The sequence below is a fragment of the Saimiri boliviensis genome, chromosome 2 (assembly GCF_048565385.1).
Source record: "Saimiri boliviensis isolate mSaiBol1 chromosome 2, mSaiBol1.pri, whole genome shotgun sequence".
NCBI classification, from domain to species: domain Eukaryota; kingdom Metazoa; phylum Chordata; class Mammalia; order Primates; family Cebidae; genus Saimiri; species Saimiri boliviensis.
Window position 1 is genome coordinate 153,332,881 of NC_133450.1, and position 13,612 is coordinate 153,346,492.

At 44.8% G+C, this 13,612-nt stretch overlaps 1 protein-coding gene across 7 annotated transcripts in view; it reads left to right on the forward strand.

The window, feature by feature from the left end:
* The window catches only part of FXN (frataxin), a 69,672-nt gene that overhangs the window by 45,705 nt on the left and 10,355 nt on the right, over positions 1-13,612 (forward strand). For 2 of the 7 annotated variants that reach the window (XM_074394712.1, XM_074394715.1), the window contains one exon: positions 8,761-8,880. The exons of 3 other annotated variants lie outside the window; for them this stretch is intronic. In XM_074394712.1, coding sequence (XP_074250813.1) covers positions 8,761-8,779 — 19 coding nt within the window. In that variant the 3' untranslated portion in view covers positions 8,780-8,880. Of the gene's footprint in view, positions 1-8,760; positions 10,535-13,612 lie in introns of those variants that run through there. 2 more of the 7 variants (XR_012516565.1, XM_074394713.1) reach the window with 2 other exon arrangements.

The following is a 13,612-nucleotide window of genomic DNA, read 5'->3' on the forward strand; positions in this document are numbered from 1 at the left end:
TAATTAGATGTTTGCGCCTATGTGTGTGTGTGTGTGTGTGTGTGCGCGCGCGCGTGCATGCACACTCTCTCGTGGTTAATTGCATGACTTTTTTGCCTCTGGCTCTTCCTGATTTAAAAAAAAAAAAACACTTAAAATGGTAGGAAGTGGCACACACCCTTGATGGATCTGTGATTATATTAAAGAATTGGCTTAGTAAATTTAACTGGGACAAGGAAACTGTTAAGGACTGTATTTTTGCCTTTATTTAGTATTTTATGTTTTCAACCAACTGTTATTCATTTTCTATTTTGAATCAAGCCACGTGTAGGATACAAAGGTTAACAAACACATTCCCTCCCCTCAAGAAATTCATTCATGGTCTAGTGAAATACAGAGATAGAAAAGAAATAGAAAAGTAAATCAATAAAATGCATTGTGGAAAAAGTTGTGGTCTTAGTGTGTACTATAAGCATATGAGGCTGCCTTTTTGTGCAAGCATACATAAAACTGCTTTTTAAATTATAAAAGGCAGTACACAGGCCAGGCATGGTGGCTCACTACTGTAATCCCAGCCCTTTGGGAGGCTGAGGCAGGTGGATCACCTGAAGCCAGTTCAAGACTACCCGGCCAACATGGTGAAACCCCATCTCTACTAAAAATACACACACACAAAATTAGCCAGGCATGGTGGTGGGTGCTTCATCCCAAGTACTCAGGAGGCTGAGGCAGGAGAGTCACTTAAACCCGGGAGGCAGAGGTTGCAGAGATCGCGCCATTGCATTCCAGCCCTGGCAACAAATGTGAAACTGTGTCAAAAAAAAAAAAAAAAAAGGCAGTACATAGTACAAACTTCTTGGGGTTTTGTTGCTGTTTTCTTTTTTTACTATACCATATACCTTGGAGATCATTCCACCTAGTAGCTGAACATTTTAAACAGATCCTCTGGCTACAAGCAGTGGGTAGGAGAAACTGGGAGAGCGGCAAGTGAGTTAGAGAGGGAGGGAGGGAGGGTGTAGAGTGTTACCAGAAAGGGGTTCCAATCCACACTCCAAGAGAGACTTCTTGGATCTCTACAAGAAAGAATTCAGAAGCCAAGGCATAGTGACTCACGCCTGTAATCCCAGCACTTTGGGAGGCCAAGGCAGGCAGATCACCTGAGGTCAGGAGTTTGAGACCAGCCTGGCCAACATGGCGAAATCCCATCTGTACTAAAAATACAAAAATTAGCTGGACATGGTGGCACATGCCTGTAATTCCAGCTACTCGGGAGGCGGAGGCTAAGGCAGGAGAATCACTTGAACCCGGGAGGCGGGGGTTGTGGTGAGCTAAGATCACACCGTTGTACTCCAGCCTGGGCAACATGAGCCAAACTCCGTCAGAGAGAGAGAGAGAGAGGGAGAGGAGAGAGAGAGAATTCAGGGAGAGCCCATACAGTAAAGTGAAAGTAGAGAAATAGCCGGGCGCGGTGGCTCAAGCCTGTAATCCCAGCACTTTGGGAGGCCAAGGCGGGTGGATCACGAGGTCGAGAGATCGAGACCATCCTGGTCAACATGGTGAAACCCCGTCTCTACTAAAAGTGCAAAAAATTAGCTGGGCATGGTGGCACGTGCCTGTAATCCCAGCTACTCAGGAAGCTGAGGCAGGAGAATTGCCTGAGCCCAGGAGGAGGAGGTTGCAGTGAGCTGAGATTGCGCCATTGCACTCCAGCCTGGGTAACAAGAGCGAAACTCCGTCTCAAAAAAAAAAAAAAAAAGAAAGAAAGTAGAGAAATAAAAGAATGGCTACTCCATAGACAGAACAGCCCTGGGGGTTGCCGGTTGCCCATTGTTATGGTTATTTCTTGATGATATGCTAAACAAGCGGTGTATTATTCATGCCTCCCCTTTTTAGACCTTGTAGGGTAACTTTCTAACGTTGCCATGGCATTTGTAAACTATCATGGTGCTGGTGAGAGTGTAGCAGTGAGGATGACCAGAGGTCGCTCTTGTGGCCATGTTAGTTTTGGTGGATTTTGGCTGGATCCTTTACTGTAAGCTGTCTTATCAGCAAGGTCTTTATGACCTGTATTATGTGCCCACCTCCTGTCTCTTCCCGTGACTTAGAATGCCTTAACTGTCTGGGAGTGCAGCGCAGTAGGTTTCAACCTTATTTTACCCAGCTCCTATTTAAGGTGAAGTTGCTCTGGTTCGCATGCCTCTGACAGCATCTTCCTGCCTTGTGGCTGGTTGAGAAAGGGAGACCTCTAGGCTGCTGCTGGGTCTAGTGGAGATTCACTCACTTTCAAATTCCTCTGCAGTTTCTCTAATGGAAGAGAAAGGTGGTGTTATTGCCGCTGGGGTGCTACCTGGAAGTTATTTTATTTATGCCACAGATATGGTGGGCTAAGCACTGTGCCAGTGTTCAATAAGTCACTGCTGATTCTCCATAAATGATTGTGACAAGTACAGTTGATTGTAAGCCTTAAATCTAGGTGTGTACGTCCATAGGAGGGTGTGAAGCATCTGCATGTCTGTTATGTAGTTATTAGGAAAAAGAATGTTAGGGCCTTAAAAATTGCCATTGTTAACGTTTTCCAACTTGTGTTCAACTCTAAGATTTTATAATTGTATTTTTCCAGTTGAAAACAACTTTGATATTGGTACTCTAAATAAATAAATACCGTTGATCTGGAAGAGAAGGTAAAGTTTAGGGAGAGAACATCTCTTAGCTTTGTATTTAAATTTTTTTTTACAAATGTGATTCATGGGCTGGGCATGGGGGCTTACACCTGTAATCCCAGCACTTTGGGAGGCCAATGCAGGCGGATCATTTGAGGCCAGGAGTTCGAGAGCAGCCTGGCCAACATGATGAAACCCCATCTCTACTAAACATGCAAAAATTAGCTAGGTGTGATAGCGCACACCTGTAATCCCAGCTACTTGGGAGGCTGAGGCAAGGGAATCACTTGAACCCGGGAGGCGGAGGTTGCAGTGAGCCGAGATTGTACCCCTGCACTCCAGCATAGACAACAGAACCAGACTTCATCTCAAAAGCAAAACAAAACAAAACGTGATTCATAATGCTGGGTTTGTAACTATAGTATTATCTAGCAAAAACTTTATTTCTTTTTCTTCTTTCTTTTTTTCTGTTTTTGGGTTTAACCAATTGAAACTGCAAAGCTTACCAGTAGAGTAGTGTACTGGTCAGTTTCCATGGTATAAATACTCTTCCCACGGCTGGTAGGGACGAACTTGTTCTAGTTTGCCAGAGACTTTCCCAGTTTTAGCCCTGAAAGTCCTGAATCCCAGGAAAGTTCTCATTACCTAGGAAATAGGTTGATTGGTCACCCTAATGGAAGAGAGAGAGAGAGAGAGAGAGAGAGAGAGAGAGAGAGAAATGTATTATCTCACAGTTCTGGAGGACAGAAATAGAAAATTAAGGTATGAGCAGGACTCTACTCTTTTGATGGCTCTAGATAATCTGTTACCTATCTTTCCTTGGCTTCCGGTTTCACGGATAATCTTTGGTGTTCCTTAGCTTGCAACTATATAACTCCAGTCTCTACCTCTATCATCTCATGGTATTCTTTTTTCTTTTTCTTTTTGAGACAGAGTTTCCCTCTGTTGCCCAGCCTGGAGTGCAATGGCATAATCTCTGTTAACCACCACCTCCACCTCCCGGGTTCAAGAGATTCTCCTGCCTCAGCCTCCCAATTAGCTTAGCTGGGATTACAGGCATGTGCCACCACACCCAGCTAATTTTTTTTTTTTTTTTTTTTTTTTTTTTTTTTTTTTTGTATTTTTAGTAGAGATGGGGTTTCTCCATGTTGATCAGGCTGGTCTTGAACTTCCTACCTAAGGTGATCCACCTGCTTTGGCCACCCAAAGTGCTGGGATTACAGGCGTGAGCCACCATGCCCAGCCAACCTCATTGTCTTAATTTAACTAAAACATCTGCAACAATCTTATTTCCAGATGAGGTTACATTCTGAGGTACTGGAGGTTAGTACCTCAACATATTTTTTTTTTCTTTTTGAGATAGAGTTTCATTCTTGTTGCCAAGGCTGGAGTGCAATGGGTTGATCTCGGCTCACTGCATCCTCTAACTCCCAGGTTTAAGCAGTTCTCCTGCCTCAGCCTCCAAGTAGCTGGGATTACAGGCATGTGCCTCCACGCCCGGCTAATTTTTCTGTATTGTTAGTAGAGATGGGGTTTCTCCATGTTGGCCAGACTAGTCTTGAACTTCTGACCTCAGGTGATCCACCTGCTTCTGCCTCCCAGAGTGCTGGGATTACAGGCAGAGCCACCATGCTTGGCCTTAATTCTTTTACCACGTAATTTGTAATTGAAACACTATGTAAACAAATAATAAATAAACAAGCTGTTGCCAGCTGTAGGATCAACTAACTCAATTAAAAACTGTTTTGTAGAATTATTTCTGAGTGGTGAAAATTGGAGTAAATTTTTATTTTTTTTACTTCTATTTTCCTGTATTGCTTGTTTTTTTTGTTTTTTTGTTTGTTTGTTTGTTTTTGTTTTTGTTTTCTTTTGAGACAGAGTCTCACTCTGTCCCCAGGCGCCAAGCTAGAGTGCAGTGGCACAATCTCGGCTCACTGCAACCTCTGCCTCCCGTGTTCAAGCAATTCTCCTGCCTCAGCCTCCCGAGTAGCTGGGACTACAGGCATGCGCCACCATGCCCAACTAATTTTTGTATTTTTAGTAGAGACGGAGTTTCACCATGTTGGCCAGGCTGGTCTCGATCTTTTGACCTCGTGATCCGCCCGCCACGGCCTCCCAAAGTGCTGGGATTACAGGCTTGAGCCACCGCGCCCGGCCGTATTGCTTGTTTCGTTTTTGTTTTTTGTTTTAAGGATCATACCATTTTTACATTTTGACAATTAATGATGGATCCAGATTTGCAGAGAAATGAAGAGAATGAGGTTATTCCATTTGCATTGGGAGAATGATCACTGGGAGCTGAGAAGTAGGATTGGACACAATGGCACATGTGCAAAGACAAGATGGGGCCCAGCCAGGAAGTGGCAGTAAGGCCAGGCGTGAGCCGGAGAAAGGAAGCTCTCAAAGGGAACAGAGATTCTCCACTCCACCATCCCCACGTGTGTCCCACTTGTTTCTGGGAACAAAAGAATTCTGTGGTCAAGTAAATCTTGGACAACACTCCCTCTTGGTGAGTTACAATGCACCCATCTTCTTTTTATTTTATTTTCATTTTTAATTTTATAGAGATGAAGTCTCACTATGTTGCCCAGGCTGGGCTTGAACTATTGGCTTCAAGCAATCCTCCTGTCTCAGCCTCCCAAAATGCTGGAGTTACAGGTGTGAGCCACTGTGCCCAGCCTATAATGCACATATGTGAAAATCCTGCAGTGCAGAAACCTGTGCAGTCCAGGATTTCCCAGGCTAATCTGGATTCAGAGCCTATTACATCTATTTAGAGTTGGTGTTTTACCCTGGTCTAGTCCGACTCCCCCATTTTATAGATACGAAAATGGAGGCAGATCAGGCGTGGTGGCTCACATCTGTAATCCCAGCACTTTGGGAGGCCAAGGCGGTTGGTTTATGAGGTCAAGAGTTCAAGACCAGCTTGGCCTACGTGGTAAAACTCTATCTCTACTAAAAACACAAAAATGTAACCGGGTATGGTGGCATGCACCTGTAATCCCAGCTGCTTGGAATGCTGAGAAAGGAGAATTACTTGAACCCAGGAGGTAGAGGTTGCAGTAAGCTGTGATCCAGCCACTGCCATCCAGCCTGGGTGACAGATCAAGACTCTATCTAAAAAAAAAAAAAAAAGAAGAAAATGGAGGCAGAGATGTGAATGGAGGTCACATAACCAATCAGAGGCAGAGCTGGGATGAAAACCCAGGCCTCCGGGACTCCTGGGCATTGATTTGACAGCATACATTTGCTTCCTGCAGTTCCTCCTGCTCAGGGTTGGCAGGGATCTGTTGGGAGCATTGAGGAAGAGAAAGATAGGACATCCCCATAGGATTTAGAGAAGTAGGCTTCCAGCTGCAGTTGAAGCAATAAAAGTATTTTTTGGGGACTAGTTGGGGTTTTTTTTGGTAGCTATGATAACTCTCAAGTAACTTAAATTTTTATTCTCTTGGTTACTCCTTTATAATGCAAACTTGGCAGAGTTTTGGGCAGGAAAAATAGCAGTTTGTACATTGAGTCTCTCTCTCTCTCTCTCTCTTTTTTTTTTTTTTTTTTTTTTTACTTTTTCGTTTTTGAGACTCACTTGGTCGCTTAGGGTGGAGTGCAGTGTTGTATCTTGATTCACTGCAGTCTCCACCTCCTGGGGTCAAGGGATTCTCAGGCTTCAGCATCCTAAGTAGCCGGCATGGTGGCGCATGCCTGTGGTCCCAGCTACTCAGGAGGCTGAGGCAGAAGAATCTCTTGAACCCGAAAGGTGGAGGTTGTAGTGAGCTGAGATCACCCCACTGCTCTCCAGCCTGGGCGACAGAGCAAGACTCCATCTAAAAAAAAAAAAAAAAAAAAAAACCTTCAGGTGTTCTGAATTAGACATCTTGCACCTAATTCCTGTTCAGTTAAAGACCCAAATCATGATCTCTGACTTACCTGGATATTTGAAAGATTAATTTGCTGTGGTGATACCATAGTAAAGTCAGAAAATCAAGCCCTACTGTGCCACAGCCACCTGAAGGAAATTAGGTAATATGCAAAGGAAATTGACCATACTGTCGCCCTTTTAGTGACTCTCCTAATTTTCTTTCTCTGAAAACTTGCAGAGAAACTTGAGTATGTTTGCCTTAGGTGGATGCTTGTTTTTTTATTGATATGAAAAGCAGTAAGAGGAAATGGAGTTTTTTGGCCTGTTAAGGAGGGGCAGCCACTGTAAACACAGTTTAGTGCAAATTCACAGTATTAGAATGTTGAGGTGTGTATCATGATGTTGCAGAGTTTTCTGCAAGGCTGAAACAGTGTGCAGTTAGGGCTAGGATTAGATATATCATCATGTATGTTTGGGCAGGAAATGCAGAAACTCTAAACTCTAGTGTACTACAACTGCTTTTTTTTTTTTTTTTTTTGAGACTGAGTCTTGCTCTGTCACCCAGGCTAGAGTGCAGTGGTGCAATCTTTGCTCACTACAACCTCTACCTCCGAGGTGCAAGTGATTCTCCTGCCTCAGCCTCCTGAGTAGCTGGGGTTACAGGAACACGCCACCATGCCCAGCTAATTTTTGTGTTTTTATAGAGACGGGGTTTCACCATGTTGGCCAGGATGGTCTCAAACTCCTGAACCCAAATGATCCGTCTGCCTCGGCCTCCCAAAGGGGTGGCATTACAGGAGTGAGCCACTGCACCCAGCAACAACTGCAAATTGACATGCTGGGTAGTTCACTCTGGTTACTGTTCATCAACCTGAGGTTTAAGTTTACAGTTCCACAGCTCTTTATTGGAAACTCTTGGGCTATGTGTTATGGAATTTAGAAATTTTTTTCGGAAATATGTTGCATTTACTGTATATTATGACATAATACCTCCAAGAAAGACTTGGAGTGACATCCTATAAACAAGCACATCAGTATATCCCAGTGAAATGTATGACTATTTATACTAAGTAAAAGAAATAAGAATCATAAACAGCCTTACATTATCTGGGGTCAGATTTTGCTGCCAAATTAGTTTGGGCATCAAACTTTTGGTTTCAGAGACAAAACTGACATTTTAGAATTGTGTTATGGGATTGTGGACCCATGTAACCCTCCTACCTATAATTCCTAAAAGCAAGCAACTACATGAAACAGTCTCATGAGTAGCTGTGATTCTAGGAATCAAGAATCCGGATGTGGGCGGGAACGAATTGCCGACATGCCCTTGGCATAGCAGAGATCTTTTGACTACAAGTTACGTATCTGAGTAATAGTTATCAGTAATTGATGAAGAAGATGATGTGCTCTTAATGTCCACATTTGATTTCTAGTCATTTTGCTTCTGAGTCTTGGCTACCTGAGGAAAGAAGTCTCCAATAGGTGAATACAGGAATATAGACAATACTTTCTTCCACCTGGGTATGATGGCTCACACCTGTAATTCCGGGATGTTGGGAGGCCAAGGTGGGCAGCACACTTGAGGTTGAAAGTTCGAGACCAGCTTGGCCAACATGGCAAAACCCTGTCTCTACTAAAAATACAAAAATTAGCTGGGCATGGTGGCAGACACCTATAATCCCAGCTACAGCTACTCGATAGGCTGAGGCTTGAGAATTGCTTGAACTCAGGAGGTGGAGGTTGCAGTAAGCCGAATTGTGCCTCTACACTCCATACACTCCAGCTGGGCAACACAGCAAGACTCTGTCTCAAAAAAAAAAAAAAAGAGAGAGAGAGAGAACTTTCTTTCTGTTTCCTCATAGGCCAGTTCTCTCTGGCATGTGAATTCAGCATCACATCCTTCCACACACAGTGAATGCGTCCGTAATAAAAGGTTGTTAGCTGGGAGTTTAGTATATAAGTGGGGCCTGAAAACACCAGGTAGGAGCTTATACATCTTTGCTGGTTACTTTCTCTGGCTGTCCAGCAGACAGAAACTCTATGAATCCTATCCAGGGTGCAGCTGCAGGCAACGGACAACCAATATCTCCCAAGTGAGTTTGAAAGGATCTTGTTACCCAGCATCCTAAGGGGGCTGTAGCCTTGGGGACCACAGGCAGGAATAATTAATTCAGCTCCTCGGTTAGTGACTTTTCAGTTCAAGATGGAATTTATTTGCAGGCATGGCTCAAACCCATGCTTAAGACACACTCCTTCTCCTGGAAGGTTAACGTGGCTCCTGTGACTGTTTCATCCATAAGGGAGTGAGGACCATGCTCTCCAAACAGGCCACACCTGGACTACCTCTATTTCTGTCTCCTGGGATTCTAATCAGCAAATGAGCAACAAAGCAACCCAGACAGTGCGGTTTGTAAGATGGCTTGAGAGCTGAGTGAGTAGCTGTTTGTTTTTCCCTTACAGTGGATATGTGTCAGTGAAGGAACCTGTAGAAAATTCTTGACAGGAACATTTAGTCATATGAAGTCAAGAAATTAATCTTTAAACTGGGTGTGGTGGCTCACTCCTGTAATCTCAACACTTTGGGAGGCCAAGGTGAGTGGATCACCTGAGGTCAGGGAGTCAAGACCAGCCTGGCCAACATGGTGAAACCCTGTCTCTACTAAAAATACAAAAATTAGCTGGGCATGGTGGCACATGCTTGTAGTCCTAGCTACTTAGGAGGCTGAGGCAAGAGAATCACCTGAACCTGGGAGATAGAGGTTGCAGTGAGCCAAGATTACACCACTGCACCCCAGCCTGGGTGACAGAATGAGACTCCATCTCAAAAAAAAAAAAAATTAATGTTTTTGGATCAGCAGAGACCATGACCATATTGAAAAACCAATATTAGGCCGGGCACAGTGGCTCAAGCCTGTAATGCCAGCACTTTGGGAGGCCCAGGCGGGTGGATCACGAGGCCAAGAGATCGAGACTATCCTGGTCAACGTGGTGAAACCCCGTCTCTACTAATAATACAAAAATTAGCTGGGCATGGTGGCGCACACCTGTATGGCTACTTGGGAGGCTGAGGCAGGAGAATTGCTTCAACCCAGGAGGCGGAGGTTATGATGAGCCGAGATCGCGCCATTGCACTCCAGCCTGGGTAACAAGAACGAAACTCTGTCTCAAAAAAAAAAAAAAAAGAAAAACCAATATTTTACTTATGATGTATTCATATAGTTATATTTTGACTGGGCACAGTGCTGTGATTACACACCTATAATCCCAGCACTTTGGGAGGCCAAGGTGGGCAGATCACTTGAGCCAAGAAGTTTAAGACCAGTCTGGGCAACATGGTGAAACTCCATCTCTATAAAAAATAGAAAAAAAATAGTTGGAAGTGGTCAGTGTGCCTGTAGTCCCAGCTACCTGGGAAGCTGAGGTGGGAGGATCACCTCAGCCTGGGAAGTGAAGGCTGCAGTGAGCTATGATTGTACCACTGTACTCCAGCCTGGGTGATAGACTGAGGCCCTGTCTCAAAAACAGAAGGAAGGAAGGAAGAAAGGAAGGAAGGAAATAAATCATATCTTACTGAGGAGACAATTCAACACAGTATTTTTTTATTGAAAACATACTGTGAGTCAGTGTGCCAGATACAAGCTCTATCTACAAAGATTTTGGGAGGAGTATGTGTATGGGAGGGATGTGTGAGTGTGTATAACAAGGGGGACTCCTAGGGAAGAAGAGGAAGACAAGCCCCAGAGGTATGCTATGTAGGCAGTATACACAACAGGCTAGCAAAAGAGCAAGCCATGGGTACAGTAGAGAGAATCAGAGGATGGAGTGGGGACCATTTCTAGTGGGTGAGATCAGGAGAGACTGGAATAATCTGAGTGAATTTAAGAGATGGGCCTTGAAAGATGGACAAGATTTTTTTTTTTCAGACAGTCTCGCTTTGTCACCCAGGCTGGAGTGCAATGGTGCAATCATGGCTGCAGCCTTGACCTCCTGGGCTCAAGCGATCCTCCCACCTCAGCCTCCTGAGTTGCTGGAAGTACAGGTATGTGCCACCATACCCTGCTGTATTTTTTTTTAGAGATGGGGTCTTGTGATGTTGCCCAGGCTGGTCACAAACTTCGGTATTCAAGTGATCCTCTTGCTTTGGCCTCTCAAAGTGCTGAGATTACAGGAATGAGCCACTGCACCCAGCCCTGGTGAACAAGATCTTAATGGCTAGATTAGAGGGAAAAGGGTGCCTTAGTAAAACTATCCCTATGAGAAAGCATGAGTTCTTCTGGGAGAAAGGTCCAGGTTGGCAGAGGGTAGTTTGTAGATTCACATGAGTAGCAAAATGCCTTGGGCTGTTATGTACCCTGAGTGCCAGGCTAAGGGGTTTCACCTTCTTCTAGGAGGGCAGAAGGAGACATAACCTGGAGAAGTTTTTCAAAGGAATTTAAACTAGAAAGTGATGCGGCCAGAGCCAAAGAGCTGTGTGTGGACAGACTTGAAGTTGAGAAGCTGTTGAGAAGCTCTCAAAGTCAGCCGAACAAGATATAATATAGCGGCAAGGAGAATAAGAGAAGTTAATGGAGGTGAGGGCACTGCAGAAAATTTACACTTAATAACTGATTGAACATGGGCCAAAAGTGTGTTAGATTGGACACCTTTGCCTGCTAGGACCAGAAAATCTCAAACTGGTTTAAATAATAAGGGCATTGACTGGCTGATGAAAGTGTAAGCCCAGAAAGGAGGCAGGCTTCAGCATCAGTCTAATCCAGGAGTCTGGCTCCATTTCCCTGCACTTCTCTGGCTGCCGTCATCTGCATCCTCAGGCAGCTTCACCAACATGGTTACAAAATGGTTAAAATGGTATAAAATCATTGGCTTCACAACTACACAGCAGTTCACCCAGGAAAGGAAAAAGAGACTTTTCTCATGGCTCATCCCCTTTATTTATGTGTTTGTATTTATGTGTTTGTGTGTGTGTGTGTGTTTGAGATGGAGTCTCAGTCTGTCACCCCTGCTGGAGTGCAGTGGTGGGATCTCAGCTCACTGCAACCTCCACTTTCCGGGTTCAAGCAATTCTCCTGCCTCAGCCTCCTGAGTAGCTGGGACCACAGGCATGCACCACCACGCCCAGCTAATTTTGTATTTTTAGTAGAGACAGGGTTTCACCATGCTGGTGAGGCTGGCCTCGAACTCCGGACCTGATCCACCCACGTCAGCCTCCCAAAATGCTGGGATTACAGGGGTGAGCCACCATGCCCAGGTTTCATTCCCTTTTTTAAATGTATCGTTTCTTATTTTTTAAAAAACACTTTCTAAGTTGTGAAATGTGGCACACAAATGGAAAAGTACATAAAACAGATTTAAGACCAGGTGGTGGTTCGTGCCTCTAATTCTAGCACTTCGGGAAGCTAAGGCAGGGAAATCACCTCTTGATGCCAGAAGCTCAAGACCAGCCTGGGCAACAAAGTGAGATCCCATCTCCACGAAAAACTAAAAAATGAACTGGGTGCTGATGCATGCCTGTAGTCCCAGCTACCTAGGAGGCTGAGGCAGGAGGATTAGGAGTTTGAGGTTATAGTGAGCTGTGACTGCACCACTGTGCTACAGCCTAACAGAGAGAAAAAAAAAAAAAAAAAGAGACAAATAACAAATTTAATTACAATTCGGTTAACTTTTACAAAATAAATGCCCATGGAATCATCACCCAGATCAAGAAACAAAACATTGCCAGCATCTCAGAAGCCCCTTGTGTATGCGACTCCTTTCTCTCTTTCCTTCCTTCCGTCCTTCCTTCTTCCTTCTTTCCTTCCTTCCTTGAGTCTCCCTATGTTGCCCAGGCTGGTCTCAAAATCTTGAGCTCAAGCATTCTTTTTTCCTCTACCTCCCAAAGGTCTAGGATTACAAGTGTGAGCCACTGCAGCAACCAACTCCTTCTTAAGAGGGAGGAAACATCCTAACCAGAAGTCCATGGCAGACATCCCCTAGAGTCTCATCCATAGAAATTAGGTCCCTGGCTCAGCTGGGAAACCATCACTAGGGGAAGGTCACTGATGAAGAATGGGTGCTTGAGCTGATTACTAGTTGGAGAAGTAGGATCCCACCTAGAATAATCATTAATTGTCCCAGGAGCTGGGAGTAGGTCACATTTTTCTGAGACCCTAAGTTGCAGAAAGGAGAGCAGATACACGCAAGAGAAAAATCAAAGCTCTGGCCAGGTGCAGTGGCTCATGCCTATAATCTCAGCACTTTGGGAGGCTGAGGTGGGTGGACACCTGGGGTCAGGAGTTCAAGACCAGCCTGGCCAACATGGCAAAACCCCATCTCTACTAAAAATACAAAAACTAGCCAGGCATGGTGGCACGAGCCTGTAATCCCAGCTACTCATGAAGCCGAGGTAGGACAACAACCCTCAGTATCTATTACAGTGAGAAAGCTTGCAGACATTATTCCAAGACTACAAACCTGGGTTACTGTTGACAGACCTGAAAACAATGTTGATAATGATATAATACAATATTAAATCCACTGTGAACCCAGTGATTTTCAGTGAGGGAGAGGGTTGTCTCAGAAACTCTTAGGCAACTGGTAAAACCTGTGCAGCGCTTTCCCCCAATCAGCTGCCAGATGAGGCATATTTGAAAAAACTAAAAATACAAATAATAAAAAAAGGCCAGGTGCGGTGGCTCACGCCTGTAATCCTCACTTTCAGAGGCCGAGGCGGGTGGATCACGAGGTCAAGAGATCGAGACCATCCTGGTCAACATGGTGAAACCCTGTCTCTACTAAAATACAAAAATTAGCCGGGCATGGTGGCGCATGCCTGTAATCCCAGCTACTCAGGAGGTGGAGGCAGGAGAATTGCCTGAACCCAGGAGCCGGAAGTTGCAGTGAGCAGAGATCACACCATTGCACTCCAGCCTGGGTAACAAGAGTGAAACTCCGTCTCCAAAAAAAAAAAAAAAAAAAATGTTAGCCAGGCACAGTGGTGTGTCCCTGTGGTCCCAGCAACTCTGGATGTTGAGGTGGGACTACTGGGCATAGTGGCTCATGCCTGTAAGCCCAGCATTTTGGGAGTGAGGGAAGTGCTGAAGCAGGAGGATCACTTCAGCCCAGGAGTTACAGACCAACC